At 33.0% G+C, this 24,797-nt stretch overlaps 4 protein-coding genes and 1 pseudogene across 5 annotated transcripts; 2 read left to right on the plus strand and 3 right to left on the minus strand.

Moving 5' to 3' along the window:
- Positions 1–212: 212 nt before the first annotated feature.
- On the minus strand, positions 213–8,088 carry LOC120153543 (annotated as a pseudogene).
- Positions 1,196–23,796, plus strand: LOC120153467 (universal stress protein A-like protein). Its single transcript, XM_039165414.1, has 6 exons — positions 1,196–1,209; positions 4,733–4,742; positions 22,941–23,134; positions 23,242–23,351; positions 23,439–23,557; positions 23,644–23,796. Exons 3-6 carry the CDS (start codon positions 22,951–22,953, stop codon positions 23,726–23,728), a joined length of 498 nt encoding a protein of 165 aa, XP_039021345.1. The 5' UTR covers positions 1,196–1,209; positions 4,733–4,742; positions 22,941–22,950; the 3' UTR covers positions 23,729–23,796.
- On the minus strand, positions 12,356–14,239 carry LOC120153464 (pentatricopeptide repeat-containing protein At1g02370, mitochondrial-like). The gene is made up of 2 exons (XM_039165412.1): positions 13,921–14,239; positions 12,356–13,738 (listed from the first exon to the last, which is right to left on the minus strand). The coding sequence occupies exons 1-2, from the start codon at positions 14,179–14,181 to the stop codon at positions 12,506–12,508; spliced, it is 1,494 nt and encodes a 497-aa protein (XP_039021343.1). The 5' UTR covers positions 14,182–14,239; the 3' UTR covers positions 12,356–12,505.
- On the minus strand, positions 16,570–18,567 carry LOC120153465. The gene is made up of 2 exons (XM_039165413.1): positions 18,069–18,567; positions 16,570–17,248 (listed from the first exon to the last, which is right to left on the minus strand). Exons 1-2 carry the CDS (start codon positions 18,502–18,504, stop codon positions 16,707–16,709), a joined length of 978 nt encoding a protein of 325 aa, XP_039021344.1. The 5' UTR covers positions 18,505–18,567; the 3' UTR covers positions 16,570–16,706.
- LOC120153468 (cytochrome c oxidase subunit 5C) lies at positions 19,319–20,756 on the plus strand. Of its 2 annotated transcripts, none has more exons than XM_039165415.1 (2): positions 19,319–19,461; positions 20,359–20,756. In XM_039165415.1, exon 2 carries the CDS (start codon positions 20,372–20,374, stop codon positions 20,561–20,563), a length of 192 nt encoding a protein of 63 aa, XP_039021346.1. In that variant the 5' UTR covers positions 19,319–19,461; positions 20,359–20,371; the 3' UTR covers positions 20,564–20,756. The 2 variants fall into 2 exon arrangements, with proteins under 2 accessions (XP_039021346.1, XP_039021347.1); XM_039165416.1 differs by having other exon boundaries at positions 19,393–19,461; positions 20,353–20,756.
- Positions 23,797–24,797: the final 1,001 nt, after the last annotated feature.

Here is a 24,797-nt window from a genome sequence, read left to right on the forward strand (position 1 = left end):
ATAGAATCATTCAACACTGAATGCTAAATTCAGAGTCATTATTAAACAGCATGTCACATTTAAAGTTAATTCATACAGAGCCTCTGAATCATTCAGCATTTGAATCATTCCGCGCTTAATCATTCTGAAGTAAACAAACAGCTCCTTAATAAGTATATATAGTTTAGCATCATTTTTCACAATATTAGTTTAGGTCACACTATTTTGTTATACATAGTTGCATAATCGTTTGAAAAAAGAAAAAACATGCACTATTTTAACAGAGTTAAACAAATCTGTTTGACATGATACTCCTCCAAACTATATTTCAGGGGACCAACATGAACTTGAGATTTCTTCTGTAGGTCAACCTCAATGATATCCGACTCAAATTTGTAAGTGTTGGAATGCAGATTAGATTTGAGCTGAACAGTATGCTTTCCCCTGGGTAAGTCCTTCACCTGGAAGAAGTTTGATAATGGTAGTGGGAAGACAGACTCTATTTTATACGTGTCACCAGCTGATTTAATTTCTACCAACAAATGAGAAGGTAGTTCACCAGTCCTATTCACTTCAACATGGCCGGTTACGATTGTCATCTCTGGTTCTTCAAAGACCAAAAAGTCCAGTCCCTTGATATCATTATTCCCAACCTGGCAGCAAGTCAATCAACCACACACATCAGAAGTTTGAAGCTTAGTAGCCCTCGGAATTGTTTTAATTCAACAAAAGCTTCAATAAAAAAATGACATTAACGAATTAAAAGAGCTAAAACACACTGAAGAGTTAAAAACCAAAAGAGGGGGGAAACAAGTTCACAGCAAATAGAACCAACCTTTACAGGTACGGATACAGGAGATGCTCGCTCAATTTTAGCACTACCCAAGCCATTCTTCTTCACAACTTTGATTAAATACAATGAGTCAGGAATTAGTCCTCGCAAACGATAACTCCCAGATGAATCAGTAACTGTATCCTCATAGTACCCTCTTGACTCTGAACGGGCTTCAATGAAGACACCTTCTTTTGGTTGCCCAGTGAGCAAAGTCACCACATCCATTGCACTGAAGAAATTAAACTGCCTTAACCAACATGGAACTTTGATTCTGACACTAAGCTAGACATTTTTAAGATGCCATATACTAATTACTAAGTTTAGCATTGGTGTAGAGAGGATCTTAAAGTTGGAAGTTCATATTGTAAATCGACTAGACAAGCAAGTTGGAAAAAGTGCAGAACTCATTTGAATTATCACATAAAATTTAAATAACTGAAATTTTAAAAAAAATTAATGTAAATAAGTTCCGGGAAAAATATAATAAACTTATCTTGAATAATAATAACATTGAAATATGCACTTAAATGTTTATAATGTCAAATAGACAACTGGAGAGTTAAAGCAAAAGAAAAACCTGTAAGCAACACGTGTAGTGTGGAAAACTACTACTCTTGATTCTAAAAAACCAAGTTCTATTGCCTGTGCTGAAGATGAGAAAGCATACTCCTGAAACAGAGAGAAATCACCGATTAAAGTAATACATTGTTACCTAGTTTAATTTAATTTCATATCATGTGGAGTAATTAAATTGAACAAAACTAGTTTAAAACTCCTTTCTGTTGTTTCCGTCTATAATGTGCATATGGTCATGATCAACTTAGAATCAATCAAAAGCCTAGTTTCCCTTACAGTTTCAACGAACTTTAGAAATTGAACATTCAAATCTGAAGAAAGAGGATTAAGTACCTTTAGCAGAGGCCGAAGATAGAAGCTTCCAGGAAATAAGTTTTCAGAAACAAATATTCCACCAATCCCAGACAAAGAATTGTTCCTATAACCATCATCCCCACTCAATGACAACAAAACAGAGGGACTAGGTTCAGTGGCATCATCCTTGGAATATATTTTCACAGATATTTGACCAAGCTTCTAACAAGAAAAAGAATATGGCCCTACTTGTTTAAGATAAAATCCAGGCTGCACCAAATAAGAGAGTCATCAGAGAATGTAACATGTTGAACACCTAAAAGGAAAAGAAGTTGCACATTGAAGACAATTAAAAAATCAGCTAATTTTTTTCTTGACTATTTAAATCATACTGAAACTGCACCAAGAAAACCATTTAAGAACTATGGGTCCATGATGCTTTAGATCTATGTGTATTTACATCCCTTGCAAAGGCTAAAAACTTATTTTCCATCTAATCACATAAAATGCTAGAAACTCACTTCACCTGCTCTATCTTATATGTATCGCATGCCTTTTACATTTATTGTTAGTGATCACAAGCTATATTTATTTAGAAGACCATGCACCCATAACCATGTCCGGGTGCTTCAGAAAAAATGAAAAGTCTGGATTGTTGACGGGATCTAAAAGATATTTTACCCGAATTTTTAGTAAGACATCCCTAAAAATCTGAGAATGGATTAAGGAATAATTTCCCTAAAATTACAAAGGCAATGCAAGCTATAAATACTGAAATCAATTCTGATTTCTTTGTGATTTAAACTTCCCTAGTTTGTGCTAATATTCCAAAATAATTTAACACTCTTGTAGGCTATACAGGGTTGTATTTGATTTTTAATAAAACACGAGTGAAAATTACAATTCTTTTCTATTTCTTCTATTTCCATTGTTATCTGTTTTTAAAATGGATCACAAGGGTGCAGGCTAGCAGTTTGCAGTAACTGCATCAATTGATGGATCTACTACCTTTTTAAGAGTATGTTTCTCTCCTCTATCATTATATGGTTGACGTACACATCATAACTAGACACTAAAATCAATAAGACACCATTGCCAGCACTGGCTCTTCAAACTATGACTTTTCTACTCAAATATTTATTTTATTTTCTAGGAGTCCAGATACAAACAAATTTAGTGAGAACAACAAAAACGGAAACTATAGGAAAATATGCATCACATGATTGCACCCATATCACATATTCATGTTAGGCCAAAAGACTTCCAACACAGTCCACATATCACCAGAGTCTTGAAGATGAAAACTCTAAAAATTGTCAATTAATAACAAGATAATATCATGGTTACTTATCATAAAAAATTAAGAAAGTATCAAGTCACTTAACCAAAAAGAACATAAAACTATCATTTTGGATATCAATCATATAACTAACATGTTTATATATGAACAAATGCCAAAGTACTGAAACGCACCAAGAGGATGCTATGTTAGTGATTAAATTTGAAAAGGGAATTAATATACATTGGCTCTAAGTTGATATTCAGAAGAAATAATACCAGAATAAACATTCCCTACCTTTGAAGCCTTGACATTGTAAGTTATGTCATCATACAGAGCTCCTGCAACAAAAGACCCATCTGCCTCTGTAGCAGTTTCAAGCACTACTCCTTTCTTGAATGAAGCAATCATGCTCACGTCCCCAGCAATAATCTGTATATGAACACTGAAAATGGGGGGAGAAACTGATCCCTCCAAGTATAGCCCTAATCAACCAGAGAATTGAGGTACTGAAGCTTGACAACCATCATATGTCACCGAAACCTAAGGAACAGTGCAAATAATTGACTAAGATGAAGAAGTAACAGAAAGAATTTGTAAGTTACTATATTTACTGCTTAATTTCAACCGTGTTTCCTTGGTCCCCTCCTCCAAAAGGTTTTATTAAACTTAATGTGGATGCGGCTACTTCGAGTGATTGGAAGAGGAGTGGTTTAGGTGGTATTTTGAAAGACATGTCTGGTTCGATTCTTGGCTCCTTCAAAGAGCCTGCTGGTCCGGGGCCCCCAACTTTAATGGAATTGAAGGCTATCCTAAAAGGTTTAGATTTTTATGAATCTATTTGTCATAGGTTTAAAGATAGATTGATTATTGAGAGTGATAGTAAGGTGGCAGTTGGCTGGGTTAAGGATGTGGTCTCCTGTCCTGTTGTTTATGTTCAAATTGTTAAAGACATTATTCAAAAGCTTAGTGTTTTTGAAGGTTTTATTAGTTGGGTTAGTAGGACAGCCAATATAGAGGCAGATGTTCTAGCTAAGGCTGGTATTGGTTGAATTATGTTCTGTTAAGGGCTGTTTCTTTCTGGTTTTGTATCTCTTGAGGGAGATTAGTTTGTATTACTTTGTTATATTTGAGTTTAATGAAATCCTAGGGCACTCTTTTCCTCCTTGTGCGGATTAAGGAACTATTTTTAAGTTCCGTTAATCACGAAGGGGGTTTTATTGAGGCCTTCTATTCCTATAAAAAAAATGATGTAGTCTAGGATAAAAAAGAAGCTTTTTTTCTCCATTATTCCTGCAACAAGCAATCTTTAGTTATAAAAGGTACACCAATAGCGAGCTAGCTTTTAATGAGATCTCATGTAAGTTACAAATGCTTCTATAGGAGACTCTCATGATCAATCAGCTTCTTTTAAAAGACACTGAGATTTATGGGTAATAGTCAATTCTAAATGTTATATCATTTCAATCTCTTTGGGTTATAATCAATTCTAAATGCTATATCATTTCAGTCTCTTACATGGAATATAGCATATATCTATAAAACCCACCATCAATCACTTGCAATTATCAATAAATCTGTAACGTCCTTGGAAATTTACATTTTTCAACTGCATTAGAAAACTGTTGAAGTTGTGTAAGACCATCAGTTAAATAAAAATATACACGCTTGATACACTAAAAATGCATGCAACAATAAACTCCAAACTCGTGGGAAAATATAAACAAGCATGACCGAAAGCCTGTATGATTCTTCCAACCACAAAGAAGGCTGAAGCAAGTGAATAAGCTCATAGCACTGCCTTCCTACAGAGCATGAAAGAACACTAAAAAAGGCATACACAACACAACAAAGGTTGACCATATTTCCATCTTTTCAAGGAACTAATGAGAGCATAAAAAGTTAGACTCATTACTCAAGCATTTAACATAAATTTGTAGTTGAAATGAAATCTCATAGTTTTTTTTATAGGAATAGTAGGTCTCGTTAAAATGAAATCTCATAGTTATGAAGAAGTTGCACATAAGTAATCAATATTCATAGAAAACATCAAATTGCAGAGAAGAGAGAAAATGAGATATTTTTGCAGTGATTAAAATACAGAAGGTGAAACATCAAACACTGGCACAACAGAAGGTGACATCAAACACTGTATTTTCACCCTTGTAGTATGGTATGAGTTCATAAAACCCTGTAATTGTTCAAAGTAATCAACTCAGACTGAATCAAACTTTTTATACCAATAAATGGCAACATAAGTTCTGCAATTATCTGCTGTTAAGTGCCCATAGCATCTGTTCAGCTTGACTCAAATGTTCTTTAATGAGAAACATATACAAAATCTAAATTGTTGTGTGACCAAAAGGCTCCAACTATAGAAATATCCAGGGTAAAAATAAAACCGTAATTTGTCATAAATAACCAATTGCTTTCCCAATGAGCACTAAAAACAGCTAAAATGAACAGGTACCACTCTGTGAGAAGAGCAACCTTAGCTCACATTCCTTAGGCAAGTCCAGCGTGCTGATTCGAGAGTTGATACCAAATTGGTATGAAATAGCATTTAATGAATGATAGGCAGAAGCACTTTAATAATAATATTCCCTATCCAGCTGTTTAGTAACCACACATAAAATTAGATTATAAAAATCAAATGAGTGGAAGGTGTGCATTTAGATTAGTTTACCAGAAGGAACGGATTTGAATGTGAACAACCAATCAGCATCAGAGACAGCATGGCATAGAGCTTTTCTTTGTTCAGGGGCAGTATCAGAACCTTGGGGACAGTCTACCTCGATAACATCATCAGAATATACATATATATGGACTCCAAAGATGGGACTTCCCTGCCAAAACAGCAACGTGACTGTTAGAGAGTAGATAAAACAATATAAACTTATGCGCTAATGCATTATGCACACATGTGTGGGTGAAAAAAACAATTACTCAAGAATTCTCTTTTAAATCTTTAGAGTGCAACACTCATGCATAGACACCTAATCATATGATGCACTACAAGATGCATAAATAAACGATACTATAATCTTAATAGTTGTTATTTAGCACCTGGGCAAACACAGAACCATGGATGTCGTACCCAGCAACAAAGAAAATGTCTTCAACAACACCATTTTGAAATCCCAGTTCCACCTGCAAGGAGTGCAGTTCCAAGTGGTTATCATATCATAAAACACAGTACAAAGCACAAATGGAGTTGAGGAAATATACAAAACCTCCGTGGAATCTCTAACTTCAATTTTCAAATCAGAACTTGAAGCATGTAAATTGTATTTTCCTGTAACATAAGGATACATGAAAAGTTAAAAACAGTAAGAGAGAGAGGGAGAGAGATGTTCCTAATGCAAATTATTCTAGCAGGTGAAGAGTTTACATATAATGACCAAGTTAATTTGCACATTATTCTGACCTTCTAGTATATGAAGGTAAATTATCTTGTTACTGTCCATGCAGAGAAATTTTATAGAGAAGACGGCTTTTGTTTGTTTAGATTCGCAAAAACCACAAACCATAACTGAAATAACAATAATAATAATAAAATAACAATGAACTAATCAAGATGAAACATAAAAAGTCTCCTAACAAGAAAGTAACACGGCAGCATCCATACCTGGAATAATATTTTTGAACAAGTATCTTCCATCCAACATTGTTAATTCTGAAGAAATGAGATCACCATGAGGAGATAAAAGGTCCGCATTCACATTTGCAGGGCCACCATTCTTAACTAAGCAGCTCTGTCCACCAACAGCTCCCACAACCCTACCAGATAGGGCAAATCTGCAATATATAAATACACAAACTCAAAGGATTATTGACATTGACATTCAGATCATGAGAAAAGAGTGGAACTCAGATTGCACATAATCTAGAATAAAAAAACGATACATGATAAAGCTATAAAACAAACCCTGTAAAACGGATATTGATATCTTCGTTGTTATTGCAACCATTGTCGTCAATGACAACGGGAACCTACAGAGTAGCATTTAGCTTTAAATGTAGGAACATTGATTTGTCAAGAGTATAGAGGACACAGCCTGTAAGAAAATCTCTTGTAATAACAATGAACAAAACCTTGTCAGGGTCCCAAGACCATCCTTCCGGTCCACTTATTTTGATAACAAAAGAACCTTGTACACAAACTACACTGATTAGTCCATCTCCATCAGGGACCTACATTCTCATATCCGGTGTTTCAGTAAGCATGACAAGGCACTGCATACAGTAAGGTCTGAACATGAAAAAATAATTGGAAAAACGTAAAAGCAAACCAGTGGATTAAAAGATTTAGAGAGCAAAAGTATTCTTGCGCTAGCATTAGATCAAAGTAGCTAAGCAAAACAGAGCCCCGAAGATCTCAAATATGAATTCACGTAGTCAAAACCCAGAGTCATATACTGGAATGTAGTAGTATCCATTCGGAGCACACTGAGTTCTCTCCTTTACTAACCCATCTACAGTGCGAAGCTCGACCTGCAAATAAGCATTGACATACTCTGGAAACCAGGTGTCTAAAATTAATATAATACGAAAAAAAAAACAAAGTCCTACTGATGTAACAAATACACAACGCTAAGTCCGCACGTTGATGTGAGAATAATCCAACTTTGTATCAGTTTCCTTCCTCGATTTGATTACAGACGAGCTCGCCTACAAAATGATCCATTAATGTTAAGTTTTACTGGAAGCAATAACAAGAAAAAATTTAAAAATAAAATAAGCGGTCAAAATGAATATCGCATCCTAGCTGAAATTAATGAATTCAGATCTAGAAACACACCAAAAAAGCCCTTCTCACCACTAACTGTCATCTTGATTTCCAAGAAACAATAGAATAAAGATTCGAAATATTTTTTCTTGAAACCTTCTTATCATTTTTTGCATTAAAGAAATGAACAGAAAATAAAATGAAGTGTTAAAAGCTTGCCTCAAGGAACCCGCCACAGCCGTGGACGGAATTTGCCGAGACAGCTGAAATTGTGTAAACTAGGATCAACAAACAAAATGAAGCATCACTGATTTTCATTTTCGATGAGTAATTTAGCTGTCGATGCTTTAGAGCCCCACGGTGACTAAAGTAAGCTCGTTGAAAAACGAGAGACTGAAGAAGGATCTGATACTTGTTGGAATTTTGGCCCATATAAAATTTATAAATCACACTTCGGATGTGTTTGTGAATCGGGTTTGGACTCGGTTCACACCCAACCGAACAACTCTTTAAACTTTAATAATAAAATGATGGGTAAAATACACTTAGAAAGGTAATGAAATGATGAAAAGTCGTGATAGCTTGGATGATTTTAGATAGACTACCCACTCGTGATCGTCATATTCGCATGGGGATTAATACCAATGGGATTTGTGTTTTGTGTAATGAAATGATTGAAAGTCGGGATCATTTGTTCTTTGATTGTTCCATCACCTCTGTTCTGCGAGGAAAAATTATACTCTTCCACAGGCTTAACAAAACATTCTCATCTTGGGAGGACATGGTAACATAAGCTTGTAACACATGGAAAGGTAAATCTCCCATCTCTACTATCCTTAAACTTGCTTAGTGTGCTAACATTTATGTTTTGTGGGAGGAACGTAATCGAAAAATTTTCAAGAAATGCTCCAGAACTGTCGATGAACTTCTCAACAGCATCAGAGACTTTGTTGGCATAAGCTTAGGGGAAAAACATAAATAGGCTCGACTATGTAAACTCCAACCTTTGTACTTATTGGGGTATCTATTAACCGATCGCTATTTTTTGTATTCAAGTAACTGTGTTCAGTGATTGGAAATTGTTTTGTAGCAAACTTTGATTCTTTGGGTAAATGCCCGTCCAGTTCAGTTGGTAGAGCACAAGGCTCTTAACCTTGTGGTCGTGGGATCGAGTCTCACGGAGGGCATTTCATAATTCGGAGGTCTCCGTGGAAGTTGCTTTCAACCTGACGTTGGGAGCCTGCCTACTATCATACCTCCCCCTTACCCCATTACGTATGGGAAAAAAGGGTAAGCTAATAAATAAATTTTTGATTTTTAGGGTAATAAAATTATTCATTTATCCAAAAAAAATACACGTAGATCCCTCAATTATATGGTTTTATAATAAATGATTATTTTATAAAAAAATAATAAATATATCACTTAATTAAAATATTGATACAAATAGATCACTCTGTCTTTTAAAAAATGAACAGAGTATAATGTGGCTGGTAAAATAATACTTTTAGTCCTCAAAATTTATACACTATTAATTTGGTCTTGATTCAAACAATTTAATAAATTTGACCTTTCATATTTAAAATTTTAATCTATTTAGTTTTCTTAAGATAATGTCAAATCAAACGAGTCCATATAATCAAAATAAAATTTGAATAATCGTATTTTTCCATAAAACATTGATGAGTGATGGAATTTACATATATTTGTTGATAATTATTTATTGTTGTTGATTTGATATTACTAATTTAGTTTTGTTTTGACTTATTTTCATTTAGGAACTTATTTTCCAGAATGAACAGTTATAGGGCAAATTCTCCAATGTTTATTTTTTGGAATTGTGGTTGGAGTTATGGGTACTATTTGGGGCACAACATTTTTTGACCTACAGATTTGGATCGTCCAGTCAACATTAATTTCTAGAAGACAATCCAATTAGCATCTTTTAGAAGGTGGATGGCCGAAGTTATTAAGGAAATTTAAAGGATGAATTTGAGATAAATACTTTGAATTATTATTACGATATTTATTTTGAATATTTCTTTTATCTTTAGGATATTTTATCTCTTGCAACTTTCTAAATTAAAAATATCCCTTAATGTGAAGCTTGAGAATGTACTTCTTCGTTTAATTTATTAAGTTCTCTTGGGGGGTTTTATTAGAATTCTTTTCTATTTTCATCTTTTTGATTTTTTTCTTTAATTTTCTTTTTAAAAAATACTAAGTATGACTCTCGTCATGCTTTTGTAAAGTTTTACTTAGCCACAGACTTTTGCGATGACTCGGTTCCTATTGTGAGAATTGAAAAACACTTAATATCTTCGAATAATATTCTCTATTTTCTGAAAACTTGGATTGACAATCAATCATTCTTTTAATTATCACGAACGACTCTTTCACTTCAAAAAGTACGCGTTGACTTGGAAGGTATTTTGATTTACTGTTGGGAGGAATAATCAATTAGTCGTAATTCGACTTCCTGTGAACAAACTTAGCAGTGGTCCACTAAGGTGAATCGAGATCGGATTCGATTCTCAGTTAGACACCACAACCCAAGTTAGGGCTTTTCGATGATCGATCAATGATTGATCATTCCTTGTAGATTGTAATCGGCATGTATCCAAAAGTAAAATTTATTTCGATGATCAATTGAAATTGAGGTAGAGCAAAGCTTGAGGTTATTTTCATCTTATCATATTTTTTTCAAAATTCACTTTTACTTTATTTACCATTCATTTTTTACTCTTATATTTAAAAACCCCTTTTTATTTTTTTCATTAAATCAATATCGAAACAAATCGATATTTGCGCATCGGCCCACTTCTCTATAATATCTTTATTCATTTATTCATTTGAGAAATATAAATTATTTTATTTGACAAAAACGACGTTGTCAAACATCAACAAGTTATTATTAAAATGTTATTATAGTATGAAAGTTATATAACATTTTGGATAAAAGCAAATAATAAAGACTAATACGATGAGATTTTTAAATATGAAAAATTAAATTTATTAGACTATTTTGAATTAGAGTCAAATTGATAGATTATATAATTTTAAGGGACAAACTATTATGTTTTTTTATAAGTTGAGGTAAATACAAGGTAGTATCTATTCAAAGAACATGCTCAACCATTTGACATTAAAAGGTCATAACTCTGGCATTCTTGGTACTCGAACACAAGACCTCAAAGAATAACAATAATTTATTTATAACTGTAAATATTTTATTTATAACAATATTTTAATTAAATGAAATATTTATAATTTTTTAAATAATTTGTTTATTATCAAACACGACTTGAGTGTATTTTATTTTAAAAAATGCTAATGAACAAATCTCTTATATATTACAAAAAAATGATTTTCATCATTGAATTTATAATATCTCAATTGTCCCATAAAACGCTCCATTAATTTTTTTTTTATTGAACCATTCATAATACATTACACATACCTTGAATCTGAAAAGATATATACATTTTGAATAGTATTACACTTTTTTTAAATATCACAATAACCATATTAATCATTTGAATGTTACAATAATCTTTTCATTTGGGACTCTCTTATCTTATCCATAAAAGTAGAGGGTTTATTAATAAATTTTCATCATGTCACCATTTTGATTATTAAGAAGGTGTTTGGTTTGTGAAAAAGATTATTATCACAAAAAATATTTTTTCCGGGAATCACATATCCTCATATACTAAAATGTTATGATATTAAATTAAAATTACATATATAAAAATTTGATAATTACTTCAAAAGTTTGCTAATATGATGCATATAATAAAAGGTTGTCTTATTATATTTTTTATATTTATTAATTTTATCAAATATTTCGATACAACTCATACATGTAATATGAATAAAATAAAAAAGTGTAGCACTTAACACATACTTATACCGGTGTAAGTGGATAAAATAAAAAAAAATATAGCACTTAACACATACTTATACCGGTGTAAATATGTACATCTCTCAATATTTTGGTACTTAAAAATAAACACATAATTATATTGGTATAAGTATGTTTCTATATTTTCAAAGAAATAAAAAATAAAAAATATATATATTAAGTTATTTGTGTACAAATTTAATAAAAATATATACAAATTAGAAATAATAGAAAATTATATTCTCTGAACTTTTATGTAAATATTTTAACTTTAATATTGAGAATTTAACTTATTAAAAATATATCTAAAAAAATTAATAAAAGATACATTTTTATATCTTATATTTTTCAACCTTTTTGTGAACCAAACTACCCTAACAATAATAAACATGTGCCAAGGTAATGGAATAATAACATACTTCTTCCAAAGACATCCTCACTCGGGTAACAATTGAATTAATATTTTTTTATTAATATAAAATGATTATAAATTAATATTTATTCGAAAAACTCTCAATTATTGATAATGAATGTTCAAATAATTCTGCATGTGTCATGCTTGAACTTAATACCTTAAGGATAACAATAATCTATTTAACCACTAAAGTTACTTGATTTGTGCCGAATTAATATTTGTAAATCAAATAAATAGGAACATTTTCACCGTTTTAAATATAAGAACAAATCTCAAATTTTAACTAGAATATGCAGAACCCGAAGTTTAACCCTTACAAAGGGAGCTAATTAGGAACTAACCAACTGGAATATAACGGTTCGCAGAAATACTAAAAAAAAAACTGGGCAATGAAAATCATGGAACATTTTTTTTGGGTGATGTCTTAGCAGTAAGAATCATGAAATAGAAGCTCAAAATAATCCAAATGATTTTAGGAGCTTCAGATTACAACATTACTCGGGGCAGGCCTTTATAAGCAAATCCTGAAGCTCTTTGCTGATTTCAATACCATCATTCTCCAACCTTTGACGCATGTCAGGAGCCACTTTACCAGCGGCAACATAAGTTTTTAGCAACCAATGGCAGGCCTCGGAATCGAGACCATTGTTATTCTTCAGAATCTTGCAGAACTCCTCAGCAGCCTCAACGTCACCTTCATTCAAGAAATATTCAAAGAAAGCCTTTTTAGTTTCGGGAATCAAAGGGCTCCAGTCCTTGACCTCAGAAACCGCTGCTTCCATATGCTTCAAAGCCATGTCAAATCGACCTTTGTTTAAGAAGTAAGCCATGAAATACTCTCGAGCCTTAGTAAAAGGACCTATATTTCTCTTCAAAGCATTATCAAAAACAAGCTCGGCTTCCTCAAGCATATCCCCTGATAGATAACCTCGGATGGTACTACCTGCCAACCTCTTATCATAAATAAGGCAACTACTCTCCCACTCCTTGAAGCAATCCTTCATACCCTCGAAATCATTCAGTTTAGCAAGAGCCTGAATCTGAATAAGATAGCTTGTGTTGTTAACACCTGAAAAGTCTCGTTTCAGAGTTTCCCACAGTCGGAAAACCTCGGCTCGGTTCGAAGTACCTGCATACAGGCTAATCAGATAATGGTAAGCCTCGCGCTGATGAGGCTTCTTATCTGTCTCCAGCTTCTTAAGATATACTTCAGCTTTCTCAAACAGACCAGCCTTAACATAAATTGCAGCCAGATTACTATATGTTTTCCAAGTACACTTAGCTTCACTATCATTTAACAACTCTTCTACAACACTCTCTACTCCCTTGATGTCATTTAAGTCTCCAAAGCTCTGCATCCACATAATGTAAGTGATGTGATCCAGGGGGATGTTTCGGCGCTTCAATTCATTGATAAGTTCGGGCACCTTCTGGGGTTGTCCCATTTTCATATACAGGCACATGAGATTGTTGAAAGGTAAAGAATTGTCAATGAGCTTCAATTCATCCATTTTCTTAAAAAGAGATGACGCCTCGTCCTTCATTATATTATTGCAATAGCAATTCAAAAGAGATCCGTAAGTCATCTTATTCTTGGCACCGGGAGGAAGGGCACTTAAGTAATCCTCAGCAGCAGCAAGTCCTTTGGTTTTTGCTATAAGATCCAAACGTACAGCATGATCAATGTGCGAAAAGTGTATATTCCTCTTCTCCATCCAATCCATTATCTACATTATAATAATCATCATAAACAAATAAATTACAGGCTAAAATTCAAATTAAATAAATGAGTTATTTTTTACTGTTTCTATTTCTTAAGGAACAGTACTAAAACGAAACTTAAGGAAATGGTCATTAGGTTTCAGAAACAGGGGAAATTAAAAATGGGAAATGGGAAGTAAGGGCGTACGTCAAGGGAGTGCTGATAACGACGGAATTTGCGTAGCTCTTTGACACATCGGCTCAGCTCATCTTTCCTGATCTTTTTCCCCTCCATTATGAACTCGTTTAACGTCTCTGACACCGTCCCTCCCGTCGCTGCTAAAATCGACAGCCTCGGGTACAGCCTGTTTCTGTTTCGAGCCGCTGAAGCCGTTGCATTATCGGCTGCCGAAGTGAAAAGCTTTCTCACCAGCCCGGATCCCAGAGGAATCAGATTCGTAAATTTCATCTCTCTCTCTCTCTCTCTTTTGAGTATCAGGGTTTAAGCTCTAGGCACCAGGGTTTTGCTCGGGATTAAGCTTTGGTTCTTAATTTGTATTGTGACCAACAGGTCTAAAAATAGAATGATGCCAAACGAGACCGTTCTGTTTTATTCTTTCGCATCAAAGCGCAGCGCTTCACCATTTTTAAAACTCCAAGCACTGGCGGAACATCGGGTTTAGACCCGCCAATTTTTTTAATTATTAATTAATATTAAAAATTAAATATTTTTAAAAATTAAATAAAGAAAATTTTATCATATCCATTTAATTAAAAAATTGCATTTATGAAAATCAACAAATATTTTAACCCCTACTAAAATAAATTCCTAATTCCGCTTTTGACTCCCAAGTATATTTTTTTTAGGTGAATGTATCATTATATTCCAAAGGCAGTCAAACTCCAACACAGTAACTCCAACTATATTTTTATTTTAATAATCTAATAATTAAATTCTTAAACTGTACTCGTTTGAGCACAAAGTGATTAAATCTTTAAAACATAATGTTATGAGACTTTTATTTATGAATTTAACTTATAATTTTAATTTATTCTTCCTCGTAATTGGTACTTTTCTCCATTATCATTTATCATTATTTATTATATAATTAATATCAAAATGTTTATTTATTTCTTCTTAATTTTATTTTCTTCAAAATCAATAAATTTAAAATTCTGACTTTATCTTTATTGACATGTAATCTCCACCAAAGGTGAATACATGTATAGGCCTACTTAGACCATTGCCCACCTCATGCCTAAAAAAATGGAATAGAACCCAAGTAAGTAGTGTATATATATAAAAGTAATATCCAATCTCTAACACGTCAGAAATTTCAATATGACAATATATTAAATGAAACAATTAAGTGATAAAGAAATATAAATTTATTGATTTCTTGAGTTTAACTAAATATAAGTATTACAAGATTAATTATAATACAAAAGACAATTTATATTAGTTGATAATTTAAGCATGTTCGTAATGAAAGACGTATATTGTTAGTGTATTTGAATGAAGGGTATAACATGGAATGTTAATTATTTTCTTCACTCTTCTTGCTAATTTTGTAAGGAAATGGTATAGCATGGAATGTTATATAATTAGAAGATTTCATTACTAAGGAATGCATGTTTGGTGTATTTGTATTCTTTTGTTAAAATTTGTTTATATGAGTTGTTTGTTCATCTAGATATGTTTTAGACTCTTTTTTTTTTGAAGCTTAGAATTTTCAAATCTTGAGGTGGATTTCGAAATTATACATCAGGTTTCAAAACTTTCCGGAATTTCTAAATCATAAAATTTGTTGCGCATAGAACTTTCGAAACTTCTCCGAATCTTAAATTTTACAATTTTAATCCAAAAAGCATAATTTGATCGTTTGGGTTTGACCTAATCGTCATTTTTTGATTCATAATGTTTAAAGAGAATGTGTATAAACATAGGGTTAGTGAATAAAAATATGTCTTTTACATTGATCCTCGAAACTTTTACTAATTTCAGTTAAATCCCTAAAATATGTGAAATTACAAATTATACTCATTTGTCGTTCTGGTTTTCATGTAGATCTCTATGTTTGACATATGAATTGTTGTTTTTCTTCGATAGGTGTTTTATGATTGTTTAATTAATTGATAAATTTATTTTAATTCCAATTCAAGTTAATTGCATCATATGTCCCTAAACTATAACCCTAATTTTAAATTGTTCCTTAAACTTTTGAATATGCCAATCCATCCCCAATCTATTACTCTCATTCTAAACTAGTCATTAAACTTTTGAACATTCTAATTTCATTCCTAAACTATGACCCTCTTTCTAAATTGATCCTCAAACTTTTGAAGTTCCAATCTTACCCATAACTGAAATGTTTAAAGTTTGAGGACTAATTTAGAATGATAGTCATAGTTCAAGGATAAAATTGTAATATTTAAAAATTTAAGGATTAATTTAAAATGAATGCCATATTTTGAGGACATGTGATGCAAATAACCCTTCTAATTCAATGCAGATTAAAACTGATCAGTCAATACGATATCTTCGACTTAGTTCCAACTAAAACAAATCGAAGGTGTAACATAATGCCTCTAAAAATAGTAGTATGAGAAGAATCACGCTGACGCTATCGATGCCAAAACATCGTCCACACACGTACGAATAGTTCCATGCTTATAAACAAACAACGGAATATCAACATTAGAGGACTTGAAAACCAATGTGCACAAAAATTCCTTAAGCTTCAAGACCAGTTACGAGGCAACTTTCAAAACCCATATAATGTCTTTTTCAGTTTATACACAAGAAGAGTTGTATTATCATGATAAGTTACACACCTCTCGAAACTACACCATAAACACATCTACTTGGTGCGTTATTAACATCATGGGATGGCCAACAACTGGCGATACAATAAAGAAGTGAAAACTGTAATTAAACAACAATTTTGCAGCATGAATTTTATTTTGTCAATCCGATTGTTCCCTTCCTAACGTTCAGAAAACAGCCTCAACAAGGGCATGTGTCTTCTTGGGGCACCCCATACCAACCAAGTGGCTGAGATAAACTTTCCCATCCTTCACAGTTGCCGCTGAGGCCAATCGATGGGCAGGACCCTTAAACTTTGCCACGACGGAAGCCGTCTCCCATCCATTGGAGCTCTCTACCAATCTACCCGAAGGGTTCCCGGCAACAACCAGCTTTGTCGGAGAAATTAACTCAAGACCATCACCAAAGACTAGTGAGCCTCCATCTACTTGAATCAACTTGACGTCGTCTCCCTTGTTTAGATCAATCTTAAACAAATTGCCACTGAAGGTATGAATTACAATCAAGAAACCATCGGGGTGGTGGACAATTCCGTTCAATGCAACCATGTTTTTGTACCACTCTTTTGGAGTGAAGAGTGGGTTTCTGATGACAGACAAGAACTCGCCATTAACACCAACTTTCCAGATTTTACTAGCTTTGGCGTCGGTAACATACGCATTACCATCTGCATCTACTGCAACATCATCCGCGAAGGATTTCTCATCACCTAAGGATCAAGGAAAAAAAACCGTTTAAAGTTTATTAAATGCATATACTAAATGTCTAAATCATATGTGATACATATATTTGACATCATTTAAATGTGGATCCAAAAATGTATAACGCAATCTCGACCCTGTCCCTACCCTAATTAATTGGAAGGGAAGAAATGCATTTTTTTGGGGATAAATCTGTTATATTACCCAAAGCAGTAGAACTCTGTGACAAGCATACAAAAACAACAGCCAAACTCAAAATTCAACCAAAAGCCAACTACTCCACAACAAATAAAACCACCCCATGAAGTTTAATGTGGTATACCCCTCATGTGCCATAATGTTATAAATTAATTCACCATATGTACATGGTAACATATTAATATCAGATTTATGAGTTATAATCCTGCATTATTGGCCTCCAACATTTGGAGAGAAAAAAAGAATGCCCTTCAACAAAAGCAAAACTTTGATAGGTTAAAACAAGTTCGGATTCCAACACATTTCATTTAAAAAAAATGAAATAAAAGTTAATTATTTTAATTATTTTGTCTGAAAACTTTGTTCTTCAACAACTTAAGACCATCTAGTACTAGTACTATTCTTTCATCTGTCTGTACCACCATCATCTCCATGGTTTAGATTTTTTAAAATATCAAATTTTCGATATTTCATAATTAAATAAATGTAGATTATTTTTGAAGTTTTAGATTAAATCTCTTAAAGTAAAACTCTCTCATAATTGTATATATAAAAGAATATAATAATTCATTTAAACATTATCGTTCTTCAGACTAAAAGGAAAGGATAAATTATTATGGTGATACTTACTAGGGCCACTGAGCTGGGTTAAAAAGAGCCGGTTCCACGTGGACAAATCATAAGCCACGAGAGCGCTGTATCGGTTACGGAGCAAGTCGGCCTCAACCACAAGCAGCCGATTTCTGGAGCTGTCAACGGCGATGCCGAGGGAAGAATTTCCGGCCAAGTCAAAGTCTTTGACCACAGTGGACTCTTGCAATACGAGACCCGGTGCGTAGTCGTCGGGAACGTGGATTTCACCGACGCCACCTTCCAAGAAACTGACGAGGAATCGACGGCCTTGATCGTCCCACTTGGCGCACTCCCTGAAAAAGCCGGTGCTATGGTAGTGGAAAACACGGCTGGTAGGCTCGGCACGTTCTTCTGAGATGATATAAGCTATGGGTATTGCCGATACGAGGAAGACGAAAACAAGGAATCTAGGAGAGCAAAACCTAAGCCCCATTGTTTTATCTCGCTTGAGTTGGTGTCTGTTTGGGTGAATACTAAACGAAAACCCAAAAAGGAAAGTGTGTTATTGGTGGTTTTGCTCAATTATTTCGTTTGTTCTCGGTTTCTATAACAAATATTTTATTCTTGAAATTAGTTCGAAAAGAGAGATGCCGAGTCTTGTATATTAGCACTTTCTTTTATATACTGTTTAGGGGCGAGTGTTCAATTGTTCATGACAAAAATGATGATAATAATTTTTCATAAATCTTATTTTTTATTCTAAGTTTTTCTTAATTCCTATCAATAATAACGTTCTTTTTTCCAAATTGTTAGAATGTCATTTTCTCCTCTTATTTAATTATTTGTTATTTTTCGTTTTAAATACAAATATCTTTAAAATATAAGTTTTCATATTAATAGATTTGTTATATTTTTAATTAGATAATTAATTATTGGTGGTATAAATTTATTAAATATGTTTATTTCATATTAATTTGATATTTAAATGATTTTATAAATTTTTAAATAATACTTAAATATCTAATATGTTTATTAATATTGTGTTTATGATCTCTAATATCATATTTTAAATATATTATCTAAATATCTAGTTCATGATATTAATTTAATTGAAATAATATAAACTTAATTCATATTTAATACAAATTTGATAAGATTGAAGGTCTGTGTATTTTTTTTATATCATAAGATTATTTTTCTCGTTCTGAGTCATCTTATGATATAATAATAAGACGGACAAACAAAAATTCTTCGGGACTAGTCCTTTTCTGTCTTGTAATTGTGTAACTTCCCAAGTTAATACGTAGCTGAGCCCACTTATTTCAAAAAGGGCAAAATAGAGAATTAAGAGCTTTTCTATAAAAGTCGTCAAAAGAAGTAAAGCCTCATTTCTCTGGGAAGTTTCTGCCATCGAATTCCATCCTTGGTTCATCGACACAGCGTTGTTCAGGTAAACCCTAATTTCTTCCTTCGATTTTCCTTTGGTTTTCTTTGGGGTTCCGGTTTTAGATATCTTTATCCGTCTAAATGACGATTCACTTGTTTTAGTTCTTTGTCTTGAAAGTTCTTGAGATTGATTTCAATGATTGAACAGCGTGCACGATGGTGATTTAAGATCGTTTTTTGTTTTATAATTGTTTCATCGTCTGAAAATTCCGGTTGAAATTTTTATGTTTTTTGTTTCTTAATTGTTAGCTAAAAGCATAAATTTCGATTTGATTATTTTTAAATCACGACAGCGCTTGTTTTAATTTTTCTTTTTAGCATTATTTAGGGCTGTATTGCTTGATTTGTTGGGAAGTATTGTTAATATATTTTCCCTCAAGCTAAGAAACTCGAAATCTCTCTATAATTTGAGTGCTTAGACATAAGAGATACTATGAAGTATGCAATGTAAAACTGCTGTTGAATGGAACAAAGAAATTGAATGTGTTGATTTTTGCATTGGCAAATAGGAAGGTGTTAAGGTGAGGCTTCATTTATAAATTTGTGTTGTAAAGTATTAAACAATGAATAAGTTGAAGGGGTTGGCTGTATTGCTTGCTTGATTGACAACCATAAAATTGTTTTTTAACACAACGCTTTAGATGCCAGCTTTATTGTTCCCAAAACAAATAGATGTATAAGCAGTACAGATTATAGCCATTTTGAGTGAAAGGAATCAATATTTGAGAACGAATCTGAGTATGTTGTTCATCTTTCTTCCGTGTGTTGCTTTGAATGGGTCGAATTTCTAGTTATAAGTACAAAAATTCACATGGATTGCTCTATATTGTCATTATTAGTGTTATTAACAATAGAGTTGGAAAATTAAATGTTTATTATTGCTTTGGTTTACTAGATTTTACTACAGAAGTGAAATGGCGGGTGGGAGGGTTGCTCATGCTACCTTGAAAGGACCAAGTGTTGTTAAGGAGATAGTTATCGGGATAACGCTTGGCCTCTGTGCTGGTGGGCTCTGGAAGATGCATCACTGGAATGAGCAGAGGAAAGTGAGAGCATTCTACGACATGCTCGAGAAAGGTGAAATCAGTGTTGTTGCAGAAGAATGAATGTTTTAATTTCTTGTGAAATTGTGGACAGCTTCAGCTGCATTTTGTTACTTGCGTTCCCTTCATTAGACTCCTATATTGATGATGAGCAAACTCAATTTGAATAATTTCATCTCATTGAGATCTTGATTTCAATATTTGCTTGGCATATTGTGCCCATATGGATTCTTCTATAAAAGGTTTCTTTTGCATCTGTTTGATGAAGTTGTTTGATCTGGAGTTTGATAAAAGTTTGAAAGCTAGTCGTGTCAAGTCATTGTTATGTGTCATGGTTCCAGTTGGGAAGTGGGGAAGATTATAAAAAATGAGCACTATGTAATTTGTTAGTGGTTGTAGATCACGAAAATCAAATGTCATTATGGGGTTATAGTTTCATATCAAGAATCTGTTCTTTATGAAGTTATATACAAGACTCGGTTCAGCAGATGGCGTTGCCGGCAAACCAATAACACAATTAAATGCATGGGTATTAAATGCAGAAGTATTGTTTCGTATCACGAATAGTCCCATACGAGAAATAGTTAAAATTTCATCTAAAAAATTCAAACAAAAGATATATACAAATAGATTTGTTTGGATTGATAAACGAAACACAATAAGAGATTAAATTATTGAAAGACCATCGACAATTGTAAATTAGAGTCAAACATCGCGAAAAAATTATCATCGAACACTTGTCAAAATGTAGAGAAAAATGTGTTACAAAAGTAAGGATATTGAAAAATAAAGAAAACAAAGGAAAAATAAAAATATATTATAAAAAATATAAGGAAAACAAGTAACACAAATGGTCTGTGACCAATACCAAAATTAATGTCGTTGTCCTTAAGGATCATGATTTATGGAATTTTGAAGCAGGTTCAAATGTCAGTTGGAGTTTTCGTAGATTTCTAAAGTTGAGACCAATTGCTTATCCTATTGTTACGTATGCTCCTCAGTCAATTAGGGAAGTCTGGGATAAGATTCGGATGCAAGGCACGAAAGTTCATTGGCATAGACTGATTTGGTACCCTTTACATATTCCAAAGCACAGTTTGATCTCTTGGATGACATTATTGGACAGGTTACCTACTAGAGATCGTTTGCGGAGAATGGGGTTATGTTCTGATTCTATATGCGTTAACTGCTGTCATTTTCAAGAATCGCTGGATCATCTTTTTTCTCAATGTCCTTTTGTTGTTGGTCTTTGGAAAGCTATTTTGAAGCTTAATGGTATGTCTTATTCTTCTCTCACTTGGGAAACAATGGTCTCTCGGGCAAGCACTTCCTGGAAAGGGAAGTCTCTTATCACCACTTTGCTGAAGATTTCTTGGAACGTTTTCATTTACTCCATCTGGCAGGAAAGAAATCAACGTATTTTCCAGGGTCGATTTAGATCAATTGATACTTTGCTTAAAGATATTGTCGAAGCTGTTAGTATTAGACTAAGGTGTAAAGCTATAGATAGACTTGATAGTACTAATTTTTACCTCTGTAATGCTTGGGGTATAGTCTAACCAATATTTGGTTCATTTTGTAATTAGGCTGTCTTGTTTTTGTTGATTGGTTGTAGCAACATTGCTATTTTGGGTAATAAACTGCTGATTTATCCCAAAAAAAAATCTTTAATGACTCTTTTATCTAACAGAATTCACATATAAAAATGATTACGTCCAAATTCAATTTTAGAGGAACATTTCATACGCCCTTGGTATCTCTGTGTTTACTGTCTAGGGTTGGGTGTGCTTGTACTTATTTGACTCTTTATTCAAATTTTTTCTGGTAGATGGCTGGCTCTTTATTTAGGCGGAGTCCTTTGTTTTTGTTTAGGATGTCTGTATAAGTATCTTTTTCATTTGGCTAAAAATTTAAATAATGATTTTAGAGTATCAGAAAGAGTCCTGTTTGTAGACAAAAAGTTCACCTGTCAACTTGCACATAGCATCAACTCATATGGTTTGGGCTACAAAAAGCGCATATCTTTCCTGCAGCCAATCACGACTTCCCACTGAATAGAAAGCAACAACAGCTTCTGGTATAATTGGCAGTAGCTAGTAGATTCCATACAGTCCAAATTTCAGATTTTTTTTTATCCCCATTTGATTCTTAAAAAACAAGTACATACATCATGTTTTAATCCAATTCTTTTTCTTAATTATCCGGTTTTCCAATGGCACATAAGAAACAAGAGTTCACATCCATACAGCGGCTTTCACTTCAAAACCCAGGGACCAGAGTAGTAAATATAATCCAACCCAGGGAACTCCAAACCACGGCAACTACCTCCTTTAAAGTTCAAGCTTCCTCTTTTGCTTTCTTATCAACACTTTAAGGCCAATAATTTCTCAGATCCTTCTTATATTCAAATTGAAACCAATAAAAAATACACACAACCCAGAGTCGTAGCAATGGAAGCAGTGAAGCTCAAGAAAAAGGATTGCAAAATTGTAGTGGCCGTGGATGAGAGTGAAGAGAGCATGTATGCACTTTCATGGTGCCTCTGTAACTTGATTTCTCAAACCACAATAAACAAGCTCATCCTTCTTTATGTCAAGCCCCCGCCTCCCGTCTATTCTTCCTTAGATGTTGCAGGTTAACCATGACTGCTTCTTCAAATCGTTGCTCTTTCTATCAATTATAAGTACTTAATACTCTTTAAATTCTGCCAGGACTATTGTGCTCACAGCGTATGGTTTCAGGGTATATATTTTCGGGCGATGTGATCAGAGCGTTGGAAACCTACGGCAATGATCTGGTGAACTCGGTGATGGGAAGAGCCGAAGATATATGCGGAAAGTTCAGCAGCGATGTAAAAAGGCTCTTGCTTTGAACTTGAACGCTGCCTGTTTTTATTTACTTTTGTATTATTCTTACTGATGAATTCAAGTGTGCGCAGGTAAATGTGGAGAAAATCGTGTCAAGTGGGGATGCTAAGGATGTTATATGCAAAATCGTGAATAGAATCAAACCCGATACGTTGGTGATGGGAAGCCATGGTTACGGTTTCTTCAAAAGGTATTATAAATTTATAATAACTTTACAACTTCATTTATGGATTTATTTCCAGGAAATTTCCCATTTTGTTTAATTAATTCTTGTAGGGCTTTTCTAGGAAGCGTGAGTGATCATTGCGCCAAGCACGTTCAATGCCCAGTGGTGATCGTGAAACATCCGGAGAAGATATAAAGGCTTTCCTTTTTGCTGCATTTTCTTCCTTGAATATTGTCATATAGAGAGAGAGATCAAATAATAAGTAGTAAATGTTTATTATGGTCTGCGATTTTCTTATCTGAAAGCCTGTGTGTTCCTCAAAGAAGGAGATGGAGTTTATCAGTTTATGCCTTTCAAGAGTATGGCATAATCATTTATCCATCAGCATCAGTTTAGGTGCTCAATATTTATCAAAATTTAATATGAAATACAATTTATTGAATGGTTTTAGTATAATATTTATTTAAAACAAATTAATTATGATAATACATATATCTTATAAATGTATCTATTCGAATCTAAAATTTCAAAGGAGAATAATACCCTCTTTAACCACTGAGGTCACTCAATAAGTTCATTGTCCATTGATACAATATTAATATTTGAAGATTTAATTAAATTAGTTTAAGATTTGGGGACTAATTTAGACATAACATATAATGTGAGTGTGCATTTGGTAGTTAACCCAACCAAAAATTACCGCAGCATAAAAGTTCGCCATTCTATTACTTGAAAATCTACGAAGTTAATTATGAGTAGATTTGTTGTGTGATAAATTAATTTAAAGTAAAAAAAATAGTAATTTTTAAGGTATAATTAAAAATATAATAAAAATTATAATATTTTAGATTAGTGTAACTTAAAATATTATATTTTTATTAATATTTTCAATTAACCCTAAAATATTACAAATAAAATAATATTATAAAAAAGATAATATTTTTGATTCAATAAAAATATTAAAAAATATAAAATTTTCGATTCAATAAAAATATTTTAAAAATATAATATTTTAAGTTACATCTTATTTCAGATATTACGATTTTCATTACACCTAAAAATATTTTTTAATATTAAATTAAACCGCCGCCGCTGATACTTCTTCGAGTAATTATATGGTTTTCGAGTGAAACGGAGTCGCATCTCACAAAAGAAAGGGCGCCCACAGAAAAACCGAGATACAGGTTATGAAATTCCATATTTGTCTCAGATTTTGAGATAACATCAAGAGTTATTTTTCTCCTTTTCCCAATATTACCCTCCA

The sequence above is a fragment of the Hibiscus syriacus genome, unplaced genomic scaffold (genome assembly GCF_006381635.1).
Source record: "Hibiscus syriacus cultivar Baekdansim isolate YM2019G1 unplaced genomic scaffold, ASM638163v2 tig00111100_pilon, whole genome shotgun sequence".
In the NCBI taxonomy this organism is placed as follows: Eukaryota; Viridiplantae; Streptophyta; class Magnoliopsida; order Malvales; family Malvaceae; genus Hibiscus; species Hibiscus syriacus.